At 53.7% G+C, this 22,634-nt stretch overlaps 7 protein-coding genes across 7 annotated transcripts; 4 read left to right on the forward strand and 3 right to left on the reverse strand.

The window, feature by feature from the left end:
• Positions 1-1,635: 1,635 nt before the first annotated feature.
• On the reverse strand, positions 1,636-4,729 carry BDP55DRAFT_343711 (Bromodomain-containing protein). Its single transcript, XM_060566940.1, has 6 exons — positions 4,467-4,729; positions 4,084-4,175; positions 3,231-3,938; positions 2,919-3,180; positions 2,333-2,870; positions 1,636-2,279 (listed from the first exon to the last, which is right to left on the reverse strand). Exons 1-6 carry the CDS (start codon positions 4,548-4,550, stop codon positions 1,852-1,854), a joined length of 2,112 nt encoding a protein of 703 aa, XP_060433957.1. The 5' UTR covers positions 4,551-4,729; the 3' UTR covers positions 1,636-1,851.
• Positions 4,730-6,208: 1,479 nt separating this feature from the next.
• Positions 6,209-6,719, forward strand: BDP55DRAFT_724833 (cyclin-dependent kinase regulatory subunit; the record flags this gene model as incomplete). Its single annotated transcript, XM_060578940.1, has 3 exons — positions 6,209-6,312; positions 6,390-6,534; positions 6,603-6,719. 3 exons carry the CDS (start codon positions 6,209-6,211, stop codon positions 6,717-6,719), a joined length of 366 nt encoding a protein of 121 aa, XP_060433958.1.
• Positions 6,720-8,936: 2,217 nt separating this feature from the next.
• On the forward strand, positions 8,937-10,909 carry BDP55DRAFT_543682 (endoplasmic reticulum Oxidoreductin 1; the record flags this gene model as incomplete). Its single annotated transcript, XM_060568430.1, has 3 exons — positions 8,937-9,026; positions 9,127-10,730; positions 10,801-10,909. 3 exons carry the CDS (start codon positions 8,937-8,939, stop codon positions 10,907-10,909), a joined length of 1,803 nt encoding a protein of 600 aa, XP_060433959.1.
• Positions 10,910-11,221: 312 nt separating this feature from the next.
• BDP55DRAFT_627958 (uncharacterized protein) lies at positions 11,222-12,326 on the reverse strand (the record flags this gene model as incomplete). The annotated part of the gene is made up of 2 exons (XM_060571827.1): positions 11,222-11,907; positions 11,978-12,326. 2 exons carry the CDS (start codon positions 12,324-12,326, stop codon positions 11,222-11,224), a joined length of 1,035 nt encoding a protein of 344 aa, XP_060433960.1.
• A 1,424-nt stretch (positions 12,327-13,750) lies between these two features.
• On the forward strand, positions 13,751-14,901 carry BDP55DRAFT_343919 (uncharacterized protein). Its single transcript, XM_060566941.1, has one exon. The coding sequence runs from the start codon at positions 14,083-14,085 to the stop codon at positions 14,818-14,820; it is 738 nt and encodes a 245-aa protein (XP_060433961.1). The 5' UTR covers positions 13,751-14,082; the 3' UTR covers positions 14,821-14,901.
• On the forward strand, positions 14,619-17,530 carry BDP55DRAFT_650115 (uncharacterized protein). The gene is made up of 3 exons (XM_060573959.1): positions 14,619-15,006; positions 15,778-16,758; positions 16,811-17,530. Exons 1-3 carry the CDS (start codon positions 14,983-14,985, stop codon positions 17,138-17,140), a joined length of 1,335 nt encoding a protein of 444 aa, XP_060433962.1. The 5' UTR covers positions 14,619-14,982; the 3' UTR covers positions 17,141-17,530.
• Positions 17,531-17,843: 313 nt separating this feature from the next.
• BDP55DRAFT_724837 (CPSF A subunit region-domain-containing protein) lies at positions 17,844-22,395 on the reverse strand (the record flags this gene model as incomplete). The annotated part of the gene is made up of 5 exons (XM_060578941.1): positions 17,844-18,331; positions 18,393-19,638; positions 19,699-19,872; positions 19,926-20,242; positions 20,301-22,395. 5 exons carry the CDS (start codon positions 22,393-22,395, stop codon positions 17,844-17,846), a joined length of 4,320 nt encoding a protein of 1,439 aa, XP_060433963.1.
• Positions 22,396-22,634: the final 239 nt, after the last annotated feature.

Genomic DNA, 22,634 nt, shown 5'->3' on the forward strand with positions numbered 1-22,634 from the left:
GTGCTGGGGTAGACGCTGCTCCAGTTTTCCAACAGGGGTCCACACTTCAATAACGGATCCCCAGACGACGTCATGCAAGTATGACTCCTTGAGTCCTTGCGATTTCCGAACGGATTGGATGGGCACATTTCAAATTATTTTGTCTACTATCTCCACAAGCTCGCATCCAGATGACACCTACCGCTGCGATTCTGCGAACGAACAATACTATTTACAGTGAGTCACTGCTGATTTGCAGTCGCATCTTGACTAGGATCCAGGAGCTAGAGGGAACCTCTGGTGTTTCGGCTGGTTACCCTCACAATGAATGAATCCCTCATTATTTCTCAATGAATCGAGATATTTGAGTGAGGCTCACAATTTAAGGTAATCTCAGCGATTGCGGTGTTGATTGCTCGTGCCTCGGTTTTCATGGCTTTGGGCATACAACGTGGTGTATATAAGCTCATTTCCTATCTAATGATAGCGATATATTCTACAGTGGAGGTCCATGGCCGAGAAAGAGTACCCAGGCGGGTATGAGGTGCGAAAAGCGCAAAGATCCATCCCAGAAAGTGAAACCCACGACAACCAGAAAACCCATATCACCTCAGCAAGTGTCTAGATATCCACCAAGAACATGTTGCCGCTTGAGGCAGTATGGACATGGTCCCGTAGGAAGGCACAGCGTGGCCATCAAACAGACCAGATGTACTCACCATCCGGATCGCCCTTCTGGGCTGGTCTCAGCTGCTTGGACCGAGGAGCAGCGATTCTCTCGCGGGCCATCGACTCAGCCCCCAAGTAATAGCCCATATAATCGTAGTCCTCTCTGGTCACTGCCACGTACTTTCGCACGTAATGCTGGCTCTCGAGGTCTCCCAATGTCTGGGCTTCCTGTTTGATGACCTTGCCCACTTGGTTGTTGATGATCGCGTTTTTAGCTTTCTGATTAGGCACCTGAGCATTCGCCTGCTTGACTTCCATCCCGGAATGCTGCTGAGAACGAGACGAGTACTGTTGGTACCTGAGATGCTCTTGAGTCCGCCGATGATTGTCCCGGGCATCTCTCTCGTGCTGAAGTCGCAGTCGCAGGTCTTCGCCCGGCATTGCGGAGTTGACAATGAGAAGTTGCTTATAGAACTCATTGGCAGCTTGCGAACCAGGAAACCGTTGCGTTGCGTGCGGAGGCTGGCGAAGGCTCGCATTTGGCGGAGTGTAGTAACGTAAGAACTCCAAGTCGTCACCTGTGTGGTGTCGCTGTCTCGCGCGGGTCTCTGGGGTATGAGCCTCTCTAATTGGCGTTGTCGCCATGGCTGCGTGATTGGCGGCATGACCCATGGGCTGAAGAGCTCCGGAAGACGGGGGCTGGGCCGGATCGCTCAGAAGGGGTAGATGGTCTACCTCTCCAGACATCAACTTCCGTAAGCGGGGATACATATGAGATCCATCCTGAGGCAAAGGAGCTGGAAGATCGCTGTATCCATGGTCAGGGGTCGTCCCCGAAGTTGTCACCGGAGGCGTCACTGCAGACGGTTGAGCTGTAGGCACATGTGGCGAGAAGTCATCGTCTTCAGGCCAACTTGGGATGGGCGGGTAAAAGGTGGTCAATCCTTCGTCCGTGATGTACTCCCGGAACCCGAGTGGGTTCGCCGCAGAGGCAGTTGTCGCGCTTCTGAGTTCAGCTTGATCCCAGACGTCTCGTAAGGTCACTGGAGGCTGTAGAGTAGGGGTTAGAACACCCTCATAGGCCTGATGATTCTCAAAGCGCACTTGATCGATAGGCTGAACGTCCACCTGGTTTCCGTAGATGTTGTTAGCGTCTAAAAAGACGCCAACCGGGACAGCTTGATTAGTGGTGTCGGAAAACTCCTAGTTCCGGGGCACGTTGGCAAGCAGGGTCATAGTCTCCACCTCGAAATCGGCTCCATTCGGCAGCTTTTGTCCCTTGGGCAGAGCAGCTGCGACAGAGACGTCGATTTCATTGACCACTCCAGCCTGGAGCTGAACGTCAAAGACTCTAGCGTTGACGGGAAGCACCTGGCCCTGAATGGGAAGAGATTGCTGTAAAGTAGACCGGTTAACCTGCACCCACAATCGCCACTGACGTTCTTCCTTCTCAAGGAACGTCGGCACGGTCACAATGGCTTGAAGTCTTAGCTGGGTGGCAGGGACATGAACGGTTACAGACTGCTTGCACTCTCTTTCGAGGGGATTCAGACTGATGTTGAAGCGACCTCCGATACTGATCATCGGATGAGCCTGGATAGTCAGATTGGTGATGAGTGCATCGGCAGTGCCTAAGAGCTTGGTCAGTGATGTAGTCATTTTCATGTCTTGTTACCATACGTACTCTTGCCAGGCGCACGGAACTGCTGATCCCAAAGAGGCTTCGGAGGCGGCTGTGGAATAGGAATCGCCTGTGGCTGAGGCTGCACAAGTCCAATGGGTTGGAACGTCGCGCTGGACAGGTTTGCTGTCTGGCCCGCAGGCGGCGGAAAAGCAGATGGCGTGCTAGGTTGACCGGGGGTTACTGCGGGAGAAGGTCGTGCTGCGTCCTCGCGCTTGATGTTGTTTGCGACAGAGGGACTCGGGGATGCGGCCGACGTGCTTCGGAGTCTGTCCATGGCAGCGGAAACGGCTGGCAGTCCACCCTGGCGAGCGGTGCCGTTGCCAAGTGGCGCTTGATCACTGGCGATGGCTCCCGCTGGCTGGGGAATCGTGGGAGCGGGCGAGTCTGCGGGCTCACTCTTGCCCCCAACATGGATAGTGATCTTCTTGGATGTGGCGGGCTGCTCAATAGCGGGCTGCTGAACCTTAAGCTTGATCTTGGGCTGCGAAGGCTCTGGCACAGCTGCCTTGGCCTTTTTGATTTCGTCGGCGAAGAATTTCTACCCCCTTGTGAGAAGTGCTCTCGTCATCGCTTTGCAGAGACGTACCTGAAGTTCACGCGCCAGTTCATAGATCTCGCTTCCTTCTTCATTGTAGTACTTGGCATTGTCCCAGAGCAAGCTGGCTGTCTCTTCGAATGCCGCCCAACTCTTCAAGTCGCTAGTGCCAGTGGCCTCGTTGCGACCTCGAACACCCTTGGTGATCTTCTGAAGCTTGCGGAGCGACATGGGATCCTTGACGACTCGGTAGTAGTCTTTCAAAGCTCGCGGAGGAAGGTTGATAAAGGCTTCAAAGTAAGCCTCGTCCTCGCTGGGCAGTGTGTTAGCATGGTCTACAACAGTGAGGAGTCAGTCACTTACCCGTCTTCTTTCTTACGAATCATTTCCTCCACAATCTTCTCTTGAGCCGTCTGGAAGTTGAGGCCCTTGTATGGGGTGCCCTCGTACTCGTAGTCAGGGCGACTAGGCGTGGCAGTCCGAGCATTTGATTTGCGAGATGTCACGGCCCTAGACGATGACGATCTACCCGGTCCTCTGCGACGGATGAGAATAGTCGGCTTGGAGTTCTGGCTTCCCTCGTCGTCCTCCTCCTCGCCTTCCGCATCGTCATCTTCCTCCCCGTCCTCTTCATCCGCTTCGGCTTCTTCTGCCTCCTCCTCCTCATCTTCGTCGGCATCATCCTGTTCCTCGGGGGATTCTACCGCATTTTTCGGCTTCTCTATGTCGTCTTCTTCAGCTTCGTCGACGCGATGGGCAGGCAGAAGGGTCGGGACCGCGGTGTAGCCGCCTCTGGCATAAGCGGGATTGGTCTTGGTCATGAAGTTGCTCAAAGCTTTGCGAACTCTCTCGGCATCGTCAAACTGGGGGGTGCTTCTACTGTAGAAATCCTTCGCGTTGGAGACCATGCGCTTGAAATAGCTCTCGAGTTCAGTAAGAGTAGAGAAATCTCCCTTCTTGAGCTTTCTTTCGATTATCGAAAGCGAAATCGGCATCCTCGTCTTCTTGTAGTATTCGGCATTGCCCTCTCGCGGCATCAGCTTCTCGAAGTAGACGGCGACTTTGCGACCACTAGAAGAGTTGGAAAATTAGCATTTGCTGCTGCAGCCTGATTTGCGGATGACACCACTGCAATCGATATTCAAGACACATCGAGCCGATGAAGAGGCCGACTTGAGCTATGCCGTGACCAAGATGGGTAGGTAGGTAAACTCACTTCTTATCCTGAGTTCGGCGGATCTGCTCGAGGAAGAATAGACCATGTTCGGTAGTCGACTCAACCGTCTCACCCTTGCTGAGATCATATTTCTATGAGGGAGGCAGAAATGTTAGCTCTGTCCTTGAAGAGCCATAGTGCTCAGTAGTTCGGGGGAGGCGATGCTCCGAGAAGGTCTGGAAAAATCGGGAGACTGTCGGAGATGGGCATGATGGAGGGAAATGCAGTGCAAATGACGCCCAAGTCAATGTCATTCATTTCCGAATCAATGGGGCGCAAGTCAGATTCCTCGTGAAGCCCTGTGAAGGGCGACACAAGCAGGAAAAGCTTCCGTCGACAGATGAAGGGTGCATTGGGGGGCACGAAGGACAATGGAAGCTCACCTCAGTCAGTCTCTGGCGCTTTGCAGCGCGTTCGTCAGCTTCATTCGCGCCATTGACGGCGGATGATCTCCGCTTGTTGTCCATCAAAAAGGTGAGGACAATGGTCGCGAACGCATGCGCTCTTCACTGAGAAAGTACGAAAGAGCTGTTTGCTGTATTGTGCCTGCAATGGGTGACAGCAGGTGGCAGCCTTTGTGTGGGAGAGGCGGTGGTGATGCTGCAACTGCGACTGGATTGCAGAGACGCGTCGGGTTGGAGATGGAGACGGAGCGGGTAAGGTAAGGAAGGAAGGTTCGGGGCAAGGTTGTTGGTGGCCAGGGCTGTAGACGGAGGTAAGGTAAGGTACTTAGCGCGGCCAGAACTAAGGTACCTAGGCAGGTCGCCGGAGGTGATGCAGCTCTCCACACGTTTTTTTTTTTCTCTCGGGTAGAGATTGGGGTAGCTCAAGATCTGAGATACCGAAAGAGCCCAGGCACTCGAAGTGGAATTATTTTTTGGGCGCGATGAGCTTTCGCGCGATGGTGCAGGTGGTAGGTGGTGAGTAGGCAAGTCTTCCAAGGTTGGGGATTATTGGGGGGTGATTGTCTCTGGGAATTTCGGGACGGTGGTTTTGACTTTTTGCGCTGACCACTGAACGGCAGGAGCAGCCAGAAGGAGAAGGTACGAGGACGAAGTATCTCCCTTGGCGACTTCCTGCCACCTCATGCCTCAGGTATGACCATTTGTAAGGCATTAATTATTACGGAGTACAGATACAGCGTGCCTTTTTCTCGAGGCAACCGTTCAACAACTATCAACAAAACTGAAATGACCGGCTGGTAATAGTGGTGCTGCCAGGTGGCGGTCATGGTGGGTCTCGTCGACACCGTTGAGAACTGAAAAAAGGGCAGCAAAAAGTTTCACCGCCCACGGCATGGACTGTGCTCATTCTCAGATGGAAGTATCCGGTTAGTGGAGAGAAACTATCAAAATTGCAGTGAAATCAGCTGAATCTGGACTGCATGCGCAACAGCACAACATCTCGAGTAGATCGAGGTACCTTTTAGGTTATGTAAGGCATGTTAAGATGCAGCATCGTAGCACTTGAGTAGGTACTTCGTCTAGGCCAGGCCAGACCCCAGAGGCGGAAGTTGCCGGCAAAAACGCCTCGGACCCTGGGGGCCAGCAGATGATGGCAGCGCTGGGGTTCGAAGTACCTCAGTGAAATCCAATCCGACTTTTATTTACTGCTCCGGATCTTTGCCCACTCTTTGAATAATAACCCCTCGATGCTGCGCGCGCCAGCCTCCCTCGAACATCATATTCCTGACATCGAGCTCCCTCGTTCTTTCCCATCTCCTCCTTCGAGTCAGTGGTGCAGCTGAACCGTTGTTTCAGTGCCAATTCCTGCCTACCCCGCCTGCATCGTTGTTTACCTTTTCTCTCTCTCTCTCTCTCTCTCTCTCTCTCTCTCTCTCTCTCTCTCTCTCTCTTCCTCCCCTTCCTCTTCCCCTCCGACTTGGCTTTGTGTGTGTGGTCGCCTGACCTGCCGGAAGAACTGGATCTTTCGCGCCCTCAGACTCCTCTCCCGCGCCCGAGATCATATCGCCAGTTTCCGACAGCTTCGCCCGTCACTTGACTCCGTCGTCTCTCGTAAACGAGCTACCCCGCCGATCGCGTCCGCGGTTACGCACCGAGACTCGACGCCACTCTCAATCCACAGACGCACACTCCCATCACAAGACAGACAAACCGCTGCCGCTATGGATATCGACATGAGCCGTCGTAACAAGGTCCCGCGGGCTTTGTCCGATTCAGAGAGGGCCCGTTTGGACGAGTTTATCGATTCTATTCACTACTCGGCACGGTAAGTTATCTTGTTGTTTTTCGAGCTGCCGCAATTCCATTGACTGTGGACTAACTTATTTGCCTTTCTCCTTCTAGATACTCTGACAGCGAGTACGAATACCGGCATGTACAGCTGCCCAAAGCCATGCTCAAGGCCATCCCTAAAGATTACCATGATTCTTCTCACGGAACATTGAAGCTGCTTTGGGAAGAGGAATGGCGAGCACTCGGCATCACTCAGGTATGCCCCGCGGCCCCCGCTGTGGCCTTTCTACGACGTGCGACACAAGACTAATGTTAGGAACGCAGAGCTTGGGTTGGGAACACTACGAGGTCCACGAGCCTGAACCGCACATTCTACTCTTCAAGTCGGTGTACCCCTCAATTCTATCTGTTGTGATGTATCACTCACATCGATCAAAATAGGCGCCCACTTAACTATCAGCCTCCCCAGTGAGACCAGCATAGCGAGAAACGTCTCGTTACCCTGCAATCGCAGTACACAATCCCGCTCCCCGCCCAGCAGACTTCTGCTTGGGCGATGCTCTCAACGACACGAATGACGGCCAATGATGATGGATCTTTTCTCTTTAGATGTTCAGGAGAAGAGGTTGAGAGATAATGATACCTCGTCTTTGCAGACCACGGCACACGGTATAAAGACGGCGCATACCACTATGGTTATTGCATTTTCTTTTAGTTGGTTTGAGTCACGGGGGTCTGTCGGTGTTGGGCTGTTTGTTGCATGTCTTGGAAGTTGACAAACAATCTGGTCTGGCGAGACGTCTATTGTCCAGCATCGCGGCCATCGTCTATGCAACGTTGCCGCTGATGTGGCGGGCGCTGAGTCCCGCCAATCAATGAGACGAAGGCCATCATGGACGAGTGAACGCTCCGCCTGGAAGAAGAAGGGACGGCGTGTTGGTTGTGTAGATGGTCGCTGTTGGCTAGTACCTGCATAGCTGAACCAACGACAGTAATGAACAGAGCTCAGAAACCAGGAGTTAGATACTTGAAGCTAGTGCAGTGTTACAAGATGCAAATATTTTCTAAAGGACATGGGATCTGTGGGCGGTAATCTCACAGACATGCATGTGATATGAGCTTCGACCAACTGTATATGAGACATAACAAGATGATGTCGAGGCACGCGCATGGGCTTGGTTAAATAACCTACAGATCATGGCTACAAAATGATGGCGCCACTACAAGACGACGATTAGTCGACATTTTTGACCTCCTAGTTATTAAACAGTGCTACAGCCTGCACGAGGCTTCGGGATTACGAGTGCTACTGGTAGTGTAGCGAGGTGGTAGTGAACGTCACTCTGTCAAGTGCCCGAAGAATGAACGCAATCTACATCTAGTGGTTTTCTCGCATTTGAATAATAGTGTTAGGCAATATCACTGCGTAGCCAGTCGACACGTGCAAAATTGCAGGGAATGGGCGGAGGCCAGGCGTATGAAAGAAGCTCCGTGGTCTGCAATCGGCAAGTCGGCGGGATGCACCAAGCCGGAACGAGCTGAATGGCGGCGGCGGCATCCGAGAGACGAGCTGGAACGGCGGCAACTTATTTTGGCGCCAGAGTGGTCCCAATTGGCTCCTACATCTGCTGATTTTCCACCCGAAAGAAGGACACCTTTCACCCAGGCCCTGGAGGTACCCGAGGCCACCTAGTAATGAACACCAGACCACCCTCGCTTTCCCAATTTAGCGTTTGCTGCCCCGTAAGAGGTAAGACAGCATGCCGGCATTGGGAACCTACTTTGGAGTGAAGTTTAAGGTAGTGTACGGGCAGCTGGAGTGCGAGGTCTGGGTATACCAGGATACTTTGATATTAGTAGCAGGTCCCAGTGGTCGCATTTCAGGATCAGCCAATCCTCGCCAGATAAAGTAACACGATGATTACCTTGAGGTACGGATACTTGGGAGGGGACCCCTCAGCTGCATATTAATCAGCTTGTAGGGTTCCATTGCTACTTCCACATTTGCCTTCCTAAGTTCCTGCCATATTCGTTTACAGTTGAGGACAGATTCGCATGACTCTAGAGCCTACCAGCTTCCTTTGACAGGAAGCGTCTAAAAAGGCCCGACGGTCCCGTTCTTCCAGAACATCTCACCTTACACACTAACTCTGTTCCTCTCTGCCCTGCTTACATCACCTTTAAATTCCTTCATTTTCTTGCTCCCATCGAGCCAAAAGGAGAAGAAAAAAAGCTCGAGGCCCCAGCTTCATCACAATCGATAGGAGACAAGACGACGCCACTTCTGCCACTTGCATCTCCGGTCTAAGACTTGAGACAAGGGAACTGGATCGCCCCCCATTTTACCTTTCAATTAACCTCCAACGTCCCCGGCCGTTCCTCCGAAACGAACCTCACCGAACCTAAGTTAACGCTGCTTGAACGCTGCAGCATTTACATCGCAGCGTATCCAAGCCTCGGATCTGCGTTGCAGGAGCCCGGACACTCGCAACGTTTCAGCCGAACCTTTGGAAACTTGTCAACTTCACCAACTATCTCCGTTAGAGTTGCGCAAGCAATTCTACAAGCTGGCAACCGCCTGTTCTTGCTTTGCAGCTGCATATTAAACCCTTCGATTAGCCACCCTTATCACGACGCTGGGAGGTTCCTTCGATCACCATGAAGTCTGCCAGCAGACTATTCTTCCTCTCTGTATTTGCACTCTGGGGCTCTCCAGTCCAATGCGAGAGCGCCCAAGATGATTGCGCGGTATGCCGCCGTTTATTTTCTCCTTTTCTTCTTCTCGACGGCCTACGTCACCGCCACAGTATCTGAGTACCGAATTTCCCTCTCTAACTCGTCGTACCAGATCTCCCCCAAGGCCATTGTTTCCGACGCATGCGCCTCCTACTCTACTCTCGATAAACTGAACACCAAGGTCAAGCCACTAGTCGACGACCTCACGAGATCGACCGACTTCTTCTCACACTACCGACTGAACCTCTTCCACAAGAAGTGCCCTTTCTGGAATGATGAAAATGGCATGTGCGGCAACATCGCCTGCGCCGTAGAGACGCTCGACAATGAGGAGGATATCCCCGAGGTCTGGAGGGCAAGCGAGCTCGGAAAGCTGGAAGGACCCCTGGCGAAACACCCTCCTCGGAAAGTGCAGCATGAGCGCCCCGAGCGGCCGCTACAAGGAAAGCTAGGCGAGGAGGTCGGCGAGAGCTGTGTGGTGGAATACGACGATGAATGCGACGAGCGAGATTACTGCGTCCCTGAAGACGAGAGCGCAAGCTCCAAGGGCGACTACGTGAGCCTCCTCCGCAATCCCGAACGGTTCACCGGATACGCTGGCATGGGTGCTGCCCAAGTCTGGGACGCCATCTACCGCGAGAACTGCTTTCAGAAAAGCTCGTTCCCGCACTCGGCATCATTGGGACAGTCGCAGATCCCCCACAAGGGCCCTGCGGCACAGGATTTCCGTCAGGTTCTCGAGGCAGTCGGGCGCCAGCAGGCCCTGGATCAGATGCGTGAGACGCAGCCTAATGCTCCGTTTGCAGCCCAGACTGGTCTTGAGGCCGGCGACGAGTGCTTGGAGAAGCGCGTCTTCTATCGTGTCATCTCCGGCATGCACGCGAGCATCAGCACCCACCTCTGCTGGGATTTCCTCAATCAGACCACCGGTGAATGGCAGCCCAACGTGGCATGCTACCGCGGCCGCCTTCACACTCACCCCGAGCGAATCAGCAACCTCTACTTCAACTACGCCCTCGTCACTCGCGCTGTCGCCAAACTTGGTCCCTACCTACAGGGCCGCGACTACACCTTCTGTTCAGGTGACATTGATCAGGATGCCGCGACGCGATCCAAGGTCCTCGAGGTCACCGAGGGAGCGGCGAGCGTGCCCCAAATCTTTGACGAAGGCCTCATGTTTAAGAACGGTGAGGGCCCCTCGCTGAAGGAGGACTTCCGCAACCGCTTCCGCAATGTCAGTCGCGTCATGGACTGCGTCGGCTGCGACAAATGCCGTCTCTGGGGCAAGCTGCAGACCAACGGCTACGGCACCGCCCTCAAGGTTCTCTTTGAGTTCGACAACGCCAGCGAGGATATCCCCGTCCTGAAGCGCACCGAACTGGTCGCGCTGTTCAACACGTATGCCCGGATCAGCAGCTCTCTCGCGGCCATTAATAAGTTCCGCGCGATGGTTGATTCCGAGGAGGCTCTCGCCGCCGCGTCCGCTGCCACGGCAGCTAAGTCACCAAGCTCGATCCCCGACCGGGCCAAGAAGCCGCACAATGTAGTGACTTCACCAGACGCTGAGCCCAAGAAGACCGATCCCGAGGAGGAGTACGGCGAGGACGAGCCTGCAGAAGAAGACACGTTGGCGGAAATGTTTGACGAAGAGTTTGGCCGCATTTACAAGGCCTTCAAGTTTGTGGTCCGTCGGTGGATCGAGGCTCCCAAGACTATGTAAGTGATGAACCATTCACCACGGGGTAAAAAGTTGTGGGAGGAAAGAAGGCTAACAAACTGTCAACAGCTTTAATGTTCTCCTTTTCGAGCTGCTGCGATTCTACCAGTACTTTATCGGTCTGCCCGTCACGCCTAGAACCTGGCACTTTGAGCGCCCGGCCGTAGATGAGCTGTAGACGCGTTGTAGATTGATTTGTTCCTCATTGTTCGTATTCTTGGTCGTTAAACATTTCAGCATGGCATATTGTTACTTTGCATGCCCGGGCGGGGGTAAATGGCGTTTATTCATCATTTTATTTTAAGGCGCCAGAGTGCTTCTAGGCTAGTATCGTGACCAGTCTGTACATATCAATCGATGCCAGCACCCCGAAATTTGACTTGCGTTTCTCGGCATCAAAAAGTGTTCGTAATTATGCGTGTTCCTATGTCAGGCGCTGAAGTATTACTAGCCCCATCACCCCAGGTAGACACTTGGCGTGTCGAATACTTTACTCATACAAGCCGTCCTCGGTAAGGCTGTTTCTCCCCTTCTTGGACGGGTTACTCAAAGGGATGTGAGTGACAACGTTGCCAATCTTGGCCTTGATACCCGAAACCTCAATTTCCCATTTGCGTATGCCACGAAACTCTGGCGTCTTCAACAAGCTGCAGGTTCGCAAACAGACATTTTCCCCAGGCAGCCCAAACGTCCATCCAATACTCACATGGAACGCGTCGTCGACCAGCTCAGTCGCGTGGGCTTGGTACAAGGGCGGATGGTCGAAACGAACAGCGACGCTGTTGCACTTATTGAGCAGCGTCCGGAGCTGCGGGTTGCTGCCGGTAGTAGTGGTATTGCCGCCGGAGCTGGCGTCATTCTGCGATGAGGCGGTCGGGCATGCTACGCGGAGTACGAGGAAGGCCCGGTCCGACTCTGGCGATTTGAAGAAGCCGAGCCCCCGGGATGATAGACTGAACTCGCCGGTAGCGGAAGACATGGCAGACGTCAAGGAGGAGAGGAAGGCGTCCTTTTGCATCGTGGTCAGGGACAGAGGCCGCGAGAGCGAGATGTGGAGTGGCAGGGGAGCGTTGAGGTCCGAAGTTAGAAGCGGGCGCAACTCTTGTGTGCCAAGCAGAGGCGCGATCTCGTCTAGCAGGGCAGTGAGGAGGGAGTGCTGGTCCGCGGTTGGATGCCCTGTTTGAAGAGGTCAGTATAGTTGAGGTGAGGTATGTAGCTGCGAGAGAAATGTATGCTTGAGACTCACATTCAATGTATACGTGAGAAGGCCAGTTGCCGGCAATATGGGGAATGGTCCTCTTGCGGCCCTGGTGCAAGGCCGGGTTATCGGCAGTGGCATTCCGCACCGTAGAAGCGTACAGGTCGTGGAACTCGGCCGGGAGAGGTGGAAGCGTTGAAGTGCCACCATTTGTCTCCTTCGTGGTCGACGTGGTGGCAGGGTTGTGTCGAGTTTCTTTCCGACTGCCAGCGCCGGCGCCGGCGCCAGGTGCAGCGCCGGCTGGCACGGAGCCGTGGGTCTCCTCTTTGCGCCGCTTGGCCGGAGGTGACCCGGCCTCTGAAGCTGAGTCGGATGACGAATAGTCCACAAGAGTCATTGCCGGGTGCCAGGGACCGACAAAAGGAAGGCCGGAGAGAAGATCCGGGTGATGGATGTTTCTGCGTCTGTGGAGGGGTTATCGAACCAATAAGCGTTGAGCGGGTGTTCGGTACTCTTGGTCGACCGTACAATAGCTCGTCCCCTGAAAACGTTCAATGGTGGTCAGTAAAGGTGGTAGTACAAGATGGAGGCATCAAGTGGTAGGTAGAGGACGATGAAGCGGGCACCGGCCGTACGTCGGATAGCGATTTGCCTGTTGTGAGAAGCAGCATGCGGTCGAAGCTTTGTTGCAAGATCTCGATCGAGGTGCGCCCAGGCACGACACCACAACGCCTTTCCACCATTTGATGGGCACCCAGGCTGCAGGAAGGCTTTTTTTTTTTTTTTTTTTTGCTTTGCAATATGTTCACGGGTTCGGGAGATTTCTCTAGCCTAGTGCCAGGCAATACTTTGATCATTAATCTTCCTCTGTCATGGGTTCGGCATAATATTGTGCAAATGAGAGCCCCATTGCTCAATCTTTTCTCTTTGCCAGTAAGGAAATGCCGACGACCATTATTTTAAGCTCATTGCTCTTAGTTGATGGCGCTGAAGGCTGTTCCCGGTTGGGCGACGTGTTCTCGCAAGGTGTCGTGGGCAAGCATTGCTTTGACAAGAGGGGCGATGGGACGTGGACCGGACCCTTCCCGTATGCCCCCCGTTATGCGGTCTGGTAATATGCTGCGAGTCCCTTGCGTGCTGAGTATTGACAGAGTGGAAGAGGCGGAGGTGGATGGAGCATACGTGGACGCTTCGGCCACGGAGGCTCCGTTGTATCTCCGTTTCTTTGTTCATATTAGTTGCCGGCGTCGGTGCCGGTTACGTTCCAAGTGTCCGCGCATCCCGACTCTATTTTTGCGCAGCACTAAGACGTATGATTTGCTCTCGTGATTTCGCGGCTGCAATATCAGCCCTGCAACTGTTGCGGGATACCTGGAAGCTAGAGGCTAGAGGCCAGAGGCTAGAGGCTAGAGGCTAGGTGGAAAGGTGGAAAGGTGAAGTGGGATGTTGCGGTTGCCGATCCCCTGACTAGAGGATTTTTTGACTTTGCCAATGGCATGACGTAGGGCTCAGTAACCAATGCGATGTCCGACTACTGTGCAGTAGATGTTGGTCAAGGGTCCGCGTGTCCCGTTATCGGGTGCCTGTGGCTGAGCTAAGTCAGTTTAGCGGGCAGATGTTTCGTTTCTTCTCGTGTCCTGCCCTATGTACATATTCGCGCTCCGTCGAGGATGCCGTTATAAGACCCTGCAGGGATCGTGACAGTATGAGCGGAGCCGCTGAGGGGAAGAGGAGAAGATGGAACCGCACGTGAGAGACATCGGAGAGGCTGGGGGGCAGTAGTGGTTCGGGGCCGATCTCGTGATGCCGGAGCAAGGGAGACTGCGAAGTCTCGATCACCGAACATGAGGTGTCGAGAAGACAATGGCGATGGGCGCTGACATTCTTTCTTCAACCAGTTCAGGAAGGAAGGAAGGAAAGATAACGCAAGGTATGGCGGCAGGTATCATACGAGGGAAAACCTCCAATCATCTGGTAACATTATCCCAGAAAGTGACTTCCTTTGAGAAAATTGCCCAACACTGCAAATGGAAGGCACCCTCAGAAAGTAGCGTGTCCCCCGCCTTCCTGCGTACCTGCCCACACCGTCCAGTCCTGCGGTCTCAGTCCCCGTCCCTTTCTTTCCCCTCCATCCCCCCTCCTTCCAACCATACATGAAAGTTCCCCAAGTCCAGGTCCTTGTCACTGCAGCCACAAATCACCAAAAAGACACCACAAACGAGGTTGCTACCTTATGCAGTAGGGTACATGTCACCAATGGAAAGCTCGGCTGCCCCAGTCAGCGCAGGTCCCATGATGGTCACTTCCTATGCTGGCATCTTCCCGGAAGTCCAAGCAATAAGCGCAGAATTCTCTGCGCTTGCTGCATTCGCACACTGAACACACTCTTCTTCCTCACGCTCACGCCTACCTTGCTGCGTAAAGTACCTCTCATAGTCTCACTCACATGCAGCCGACCTGCCTTACAAGGACGGGGTTTACAAGTCCAAGGTAGGAATGGGCCTGGACTGTCTGTGCCTGTCGTCGGCATCTCGCCCACCCTCATGCCCATGACTCTATTGCCCCTCGCCTGGCAAGCACCTTATTCTTTCCCACCAAGCGGAACAACGGACGAGACTGGAAACTATCAAAAGGGCACTCGCGCCTACTTTGGTGCCCCCGGGCTTCCACGTTCTCTCAACTCTCGTCTGTTGTCTGCATTGCATTGCTTCGCTTTGCATCTCGCATCGTTTTTTTTTTTTTTGACACGACACTGCAACTGTCCCACTGCCATCTGCCAAATCACCGTCGGTGTACCGCATACATTGCCTACACCGAGATCACTTCGCCGTCTTGGCCAAGGACCGACTCGCTTTCGGATCATTCGAAATAAACATCGCAATCTCCAGTAAACGAGCTGCCAACCTGGTTCGAGGCTCCCGCTAGACCACTTGCTCATATCTATCCCTACCTTGACCCATCTTCGCAGCTTCGGCTGTGCACCGGTAACCCGATCACCTCACCGTAAGGATACACACGCATTCACCGGTATTGTCGCATCGACGTCAGTAGCCATGGACGGGTCCGACAAGCAGTGGGTAAGTCAATGGCCTGGTCAAACTTCAATTCACCTCTATCTACCCTGGCACACAGCGCACTGTTACAAGTGCCAGCTGTTGCTGTTGTTAATATTATCTCTTTGCTCATTTCCCGATTGCGCGCTACTGCCAACATCGTCATCGCCCACGGTTCTTTTTCTGTTCTCGCCTTTCTCCACATTTCCGATCCCGTCACCGTCGCATCTGCGGCCTTATCACTGCCCTTCTAGCCCGTCTCCCAATGTTCCATATTCCGTCACTCCCGGGCACCCAAGCAAGTCTCGGCCCAACCAGTCACACAGTCACCTTGGTCAAGTGTCGTCAGCCTTGGTCGAAGCCGATCGTCCCGTCTCGCCCATCCTTTCTATCCTGTCAGGGCACCCGACGGCCCCAGCTGCTTGCGCCCGAACTTGTTCTTCAAAGCCACCCTCTCCGTCCAAGCTACCCCTGCCAACTTAGATGTGCTGGTCGCTAAGGTACGGACGAGTCCCCTGCAATGCACGGCTCAAGCCACCCAGACCACGCCGCTCTAGAGTCCCTTCTTGCGTCACTGCCCATCCAACCTGCCGGATTTCCAAGAACAGCTCCGAGCTCTGCCTCACATCATTCGTCCTGCAGCTAAGCCCTTGACGACGTAAATAATACGGGTCCCTCCACAGAAGCATGCGCGGCCTCTCATTGCTCTTATACTTGCTATCTCCTCACGTTACTTGACATTGACTCATATCTGTTCTACCATTTCACATCCATCAATTAACTCAATTCTTCTAGGCTAAAGCATATTTGCTCGATCCTCTCACTGCCCCCGAACCAAGCCAAGAAACAGGCCCCGGAAGCTCATTCATAAACCCCGATCCATTGCTTCGAACTTTCTCGCAGAAGAAGAAAGGCAAGGAACCAGTTCAGAACAGCGACAAGAGTCAGACTAGTCACAGAGCTCACAGCCGCACTTCATCATATCCTACTCCACCTGCATCCGCCAGCCCAACCCGGTCCAGCTTTCACTCATCCAATCCATTCTCGCCGACTTATAAGCGCGCTTCATTGTCCTTGTCTGGAGGACCTGCATCTCCAGCATCGCCCTCTTCGCCAAACCATCCCCTAGGCCGTAGTACCAGTGTTCGAAGCAACGGACTCCGGAGCCCGTCTTCGCCAAGCAATCGTTTCCCACCAAGCACGAGTGTCACTCGAAGCATCAGCACACGTACTCGCTCCATTGTCGAGGAGAACGCAGGCCAACCCATTTCTTCAGTTCAGCGCAGCAAAAGCGTGAACTCACACCAAGGCTCAAGCGGTCTCAGACGCTCCAGTTCCATCAAACAGAGGTTTCCAGGCGATATGTCTCACCGACCTCTAGATATGATCAAGCGCGAGCAGCGCGCGGCAGACCGCGCGCCTCACTTGAGGACGCGCAAATATGGCCCGGTAACGGACACCATTGACTCGCTCGATAGTATCGGCGGCGTCTACCATCATGGCGGCCCCTATGATGCCACCTTAGCGTCTCGCAACCGCAACAAGAGATACGCGCCTGTTGAGGCTGTCAAAGAGTCCAACATGGAAGCCCTGAAGGCTACGCCTCGCGAATACATTCAAGATTCCCTGGAAAAGCATGTGCCGTTGCAAGGTACCGGCCTCATTCCCGCCGGAGGCACTGACATGAGCGGCAATGTTATGAACTATGAGGAAGGAGCCGATCTCATGCGTGAGCCTAATAACCAAGGTGGTGCGTACAAGAGATGGGATGGAATTGTAAGTTGATGTCACTTCTGAAAACATGCAACTTGAGACTAATCTAAAACAGCAATACCACCCTGATGATCTGAAGGGAAAGGGAGAGCCTTCTTACACCTACGAGAGAGATCTTAAGGAGAAGAAGCGTATGCGCAAGGCGTCTCTCGGCAACAGCCCCGCAGAATACGAGATGCGCTCCGGCGTCAACGCCCAGTCACGTAAGGACAACGGGGCAATGGTACGTCAGCGCAGTGTCAGCAATGCTGCAGACGGAAGACCCGGCCCCTCCGAACTGCCCAAGGGACAATCCAACAGCGCCGATGTTCATCGTCACAATTTCGGCGACAGCCTAAAGCGTCGTTTCGGGAGTATTCGTCGCAAGAATCACCCTGCAGCGTAGATGAATATTGCGACCGACGTTCGATTGTTTCCCACGTATTCCGACGGCGTTAAGACTCAATATTTCAAAAACGCCGACTTTAAACTGGCACCAGCATTTTAATAAGTGTCGAGTATTTCGGCATGTGTACGATTAAGAGGTTTCGTACCTAAAAGAATATGCCTTGTGGCGGGAAAATTGTTAGAGTGTGGACAGGGTGCGCAGCATGCATTTGACTGTCGACGAGTAAAGACATTGATGATGGAGACGAGTTGGCATTGACATTCTGCCAAAGAACAAGAGCCTACAAACGATATACCGCATCATAAAGAAGGGCGGTAATTTTCTTAGTTTTAGTCAACAGTATACCCATTAGTATGATACCTTTCTACACCCTTTATACCAAGCATGTAAGTGACTGTCCCACGTCTTGATGCCCGCGATTTGATGACGATATCTCACGAATTCTTCGTCTTAAATCGACTGCAAAATTACGCCTTGAAATGAATTATACTACACGAGCGCTACGCTTTGCTCTATCTCAGATGTTTGCTCATCCCTAATAAGGAAAAGCTGCCAGGGGATCAAAAACCCCATCAGCAGCTCCTCTCATCTTGCTTTTCGTTTCTTAATCCCCATTTCTCAAACATTTGCCAAAATTCCATATTCTCACCTCATTTTTGAGATCTGTCTAAATCGGAAGGCTGGGAAATAAATCTGCTTTTTAGAAGTAGGCCATACCACTCCATCCCAGGACACCTTCCAGCTCGCCCCTGACCTCGAGGACGTCGCCGTACCCGCCCTTGCCGGCGACTTCGAAACGGCGCCCGGCACCGAGTTCGTTCCAGCGGGCGAGGAGCGCACCGTCGACGATGCTACGGCCCGCGCTGGTGTCGACGCCGGGCGTGCGCGCATCGAGGGGTTGTAGACGGTGGGCTTTGGGGTTCGTCGCCGCGGCCTGGGGCACGGCGGCGGCGATGCTGTTGGCAAGGGAGGTCAGGCGGCGGTAGGCTTGTTCGCCGAGAGGGTTGAGAGAGGCGAGGGCGCCGGTTGGGGAGGCGAGGAGGAGGGTCGTGGGCGGGTTCTTGGAGGCGTTGGCCGATGACGGGGAAGCGGTCGTCCGGGGGAGGGAGAGGGTTGCTGTCGGGTGGTTTGGTGCCGCGGAGAAGGAGGCGCGGTTTAGGAGGAGATGGCCCTGGAGGGATTTGGGATCTGTAAGAAGTTAGTTTTAGGGACTGAAGACGATTGAATAGTGCCCAAGAGTTGGACTTACGCTCCGGATCGAATTGCATCACGTGGATCACGCCGTCCTTGTCGCAGACCACAATGTGCAGCTCGTCGCCGGCAACGACAAAGTCGGCCGTCGAGACCTCGAACTTGCCCGCGCTCTTGCCAAAGAGCATCATCTTGTACGGCTCCTCGGCGTATCCGACGAACCAGACGCCCTTGAAAGCGTCCGTCATGAGACAGTAGCCCGTGCCCCGGACCTCGCGCACCGCCGTCACGTAGCAGTTCATATCCATGAAGGCGACAGGCAGAAGCGTGCCGTCCTCCTTGAGACCGCGCACCATGCACTTCTGTCCCTGGGCGACGAGCATGAGACCCTGGGAGCCGACCTCGCAGATAGCGGTGACGGCGCCGCGGGGGATCTCCTCCTTGGCCACGAGCTTGAGCTTCTTATTTGTCTCTGGACGGCCGGGTTGCGGGACAACGGGAACGACGTCGTAGACGAGGATACGGCCGCGAATGGGCAAGTCCTCACCACGGTTGATGGCGGTACCGATGGTGATGAGCATGCGGCGCTCCTTGGTTTCTTCAGAGACTTCCAAGTGGAGCGTCTTCATGCACATCGCTACCTCATGCTGCTCGAGCTCGACTGTGTCGATGACAGACCACGTCGTCGGACTCATGAGCTTGATGATGCCGCGTTCGGTCCGAGGGTATATGGTCGTGGTCTCCTTAGCCCACTCCTTGTGGTAGTCATCGTCCTTTGGCAGCTCAAAGGCCTCAGAGACGCTGCACGCAACGGCGTAGGTCTCCATTGGTGGATGGTAGGCAATCAGGCCAACGGCATCACCCACAGGAATCTTGCGCACAGAAACGCCCAGTTCGGCAAAGTTCGCGTCCTCAGGGAGTTGTGTGACACGCGTTTGGCCCTCCGAGTCAGCGTAGATAAAACCACGCTCGCAGCCTTCTGTATGGAATGAGCTCATGCCGCGCACACCAATACCCTGCAGGCCGACAACCTTCGGACTACTCTTGGCGGACTTGATGATGAAGGACGGCGAAGCGCCAGGCAAGAAGACAGTGCTGTATCCGTTTATATCACTGCAGGCTCGGAGTGGAACGAAGCGCGGTTGCTCGTTGGCGTCATCGTCGGCAACTTCAACAGGACTCTTGGCAAGAGAAGGGTTGTTGATTTTGCGGAAATGAAGAGTCTTTGCGAGGCCCACGGATTCGTCCTGCATTTTAAGACTAATCGGTTCATATATAGTAAGGTCGTCATTCGCATGACGGAGCTTTTGAAGCATATAAGATTAGTGGGAGCAATCAGAAAGGTTCAAAACGCAGAAACTTACGATGAGATGTGGTGAAGTTGCGGTGGCGTCCCCCAGGTCGGCCACCAAGATCTCAGTCAGCGTCTCTTGGACGGTCCCTCGTCTGACGGCATAGTCTGCAGACAGGAAAGGAGGAACATATGTCAAGCCAGCAGCAACGTAGACTGGCTTGGAAAGGTCTGGGAGAGCGTATATCTGTGGATAGGTAAGCAAGAATGTCTGACAGTCAGATATTACTCGATACCCACGTAGAGAGCCCCTGCTGCACTCAGCAAGAACATGAAAATGCTGTGATCTTCTGTCGCAGCCTCGCCTTTTGGTTTCTGGCCAAAGAGACCGTTCGTGTCTTTGTACAGGCATCCTGCGAGCCACTTTGTTGAGAGAATAGTGTCGTCTTCTCTTTCCATCTCCTCTAATTCACAGTTGCTATCGATCTGAGCTACCATAATGCTCGAGTCGTCTCTAATGAGGAGGAGGTAAGGGTCAACGATGCTGGCGCTGATCACCCGTGGTTCAGCACCGGTATCCTCGTCGAGCATCGGCAGGATTTGGCTTAGCCCGAGGTCTGAGTAACGATTAGCGGCGATGACGAACGCCTCGGGGAAAAGAACAACACGACTTACCTCCATCATAGCACCGCACTTCCGATTTGAGAACCTGAATGATCCTCAAATGCTTCCCCATAGTACCTGCCTCCACCGTGAAGCCTGCCGCGGGATCAAATTCTGTCCCTGACAACGCCTCAAAACCAGCGCCAGTAAGAGCATAAACGTCTGACGTCTCGTATCCATCTAGATCGACCTTGGAAACAATCATAAACTTGTCGTATATTGATGAGGCGTCAAACTCGCTACCAACTGCGGCATTGGCCCCCTTATCGCCCTGCAAGGACTTTGGGATTGGTTTCTGGACGCACATGGTCCAGAACCCTCTGGCCTCTGGGAACTCGAATTTGCCGATGACCTTTGGCTGAATATTTTGGTTCATGATGGCAACAGCACTGGCGTTGCCCTGACCCACCGCACAGGCGAGCTGCAGGTCGGATACGACACCGATCGCGTTCTTCTCTTCCTCGCTATCTGGTATGAACGCTTGCTTGCCCGACACCATGTCCTTGATGGGCGCTATGCTCAGCAAGGAATCGTGAATGCGGAAACTCAAGTCTCCCCCCTTGGAAACCCCATTGGCAGTCGCACCGGGTTGAATCACTGTTGTTGTCGTCTCACCGTATAGATCGTCGTCGTCGTCATCATCCATATCTTCGTCTTCCAGGTCGTACTCGAATGAATCATCGACCAATCGTGTTTTTTTGCGTGCATTCTGCGCCTGCTTTCGTGTCCAGCCAAGCACAAGCGAGTCACTTCCCGTAGTTCCTAGGAAGAAGACATTCTTGCTGAGCTTCGAGATGGAGGAGACACTGCACTGGACAATATTGCCGCCAACCTCGGCCGGAACAAGCTTGACACTGACCCCTGAAACTGTGCGTCCGTCAATCTTGAAAGTGATGATGGCCAAACGCCCGTCGCTCAGGACCATCAGCAACTCCCCGTTCTCAGCAGACATCAGTTCGATGTAGCAATGCTCGAGCCGCATATCCAGATCAGACTGATCTGCAAGAGGGAAGTTTGTGGTTTCTTTGGTGAAGGCATTAATGGCTACGCCATTCGGCTTTCCAGACTGATCTATGTGGATCAACTCGTTCGTGCCGACAAGTAGAGCGCCACCGACAGGACCTGGCAGGGCAATGACTTTGAAAAGGTCCTGGGGTAGGTTGTTGACGGAAAGAATCGCGGTCGAAGCCCTCTGCTGTAAGTCGAGCGTGAAGACCTTATAAGAGAAGTGGTCCTTGCGAGGTAAGGTGTAGGAGCGGCGTTGTGTCGAGGATATGATGCCAAAGGTGGGCTCTCTGTACTCATGCAAGAAGGCGAGGTGCACAGGATGAAGGAGACTGGGATCAAGCTGCGGAAGAGGGAGGACGTATGATGTTGAGTATGGTACATCTGCTATGTTGCTAGTTCCATTTGTGGCCGCTGCAGCTGACGGCTCTTTTGCCGGCCGAGGTCCATCCACATCTTCATCCCAGTCATCCATATCTATGTCCTCATCGGCTTGCTTGAAGGGTAGAAAGGCGATGTATCTGGGACCAAACCTAAGGGCGGCGCATCGCGAACCAGGATCGGCAGCAAGATATGTGCGGTAGTTGTTCAATGGACCGTCGAATGGCGAGCCCTCCAGCTCTTCTTTCTCGTAGTAGTGGATGGAGATATCCTCGAGTGCGTGTTTCTCGGGATCCCACTGGACCAAGCTCAGCCTCGCAACTCTTGTAGCAATCAGGAGAGCTTCACCTCCTGACTTGGAGTGTTGCAATTTAATTCTTGCCAGCCCTGTCACAACGCCAAATATTGGGAACTCGGCGACAAGAACGAGCTTGGTGTTGGTTGATCGATCGGCGCGAACCAGCATGCCGTCGCCGCCCAGGAAGGAAGACTCGAGGCCGTCATCGTCGTTCAATCGGCGGTCGTAAGGCTCGTCGGCCCTAGAAGTCTGTTGCTCTCGAGTCTGCGATGTGTCGACTTCGGAAGAAATGGTCTTTGTCGAGAAGATCTGCAGTAAAGAGCCCTTTGCGACGACCAGATTGTTGCTTTGCGCCGAGAGGAAGGGCAAGCTGAGACTGTACTGCACACCAGTAGGCGGCGTAAGCTCTGTGTAACACTGCATCTTGACAGTCTCAGGCAATTGCCCCCGGAGCCCTTGCTGTCATTAGTGTATGAGGGTGATGTATAGGATCGTGGCTTTGCGGAAGCGCAAGGTGGGAGGTTGTCTGTCGCAAATCAATCGAACAATAGCTCCTTCCAAGAGCTCTCGCCGCGCAAAACCCCATGGAAGCGTGTCACGCATTCTGATTGGTAAGATTTGGACAAGCGGATCAAAGAAAGACCCGAATCTCCGGAGCATCC

Source organism: Colletotrichum godetiae (assembly GCF_030913485.1).
Source record: "Colletotrichum godetiae strain CBS 193.32 chromosome Unknown BDP55scaffold_6, whole genome shotgun sequence".
NCBI classification, from domain to species: Eukaryota; Fungi; Ascomycota; class Sordariomycetes; order Glomerellales; family Glomerellaceae; genus Colletotrichum; species Colletotrichum godetiae.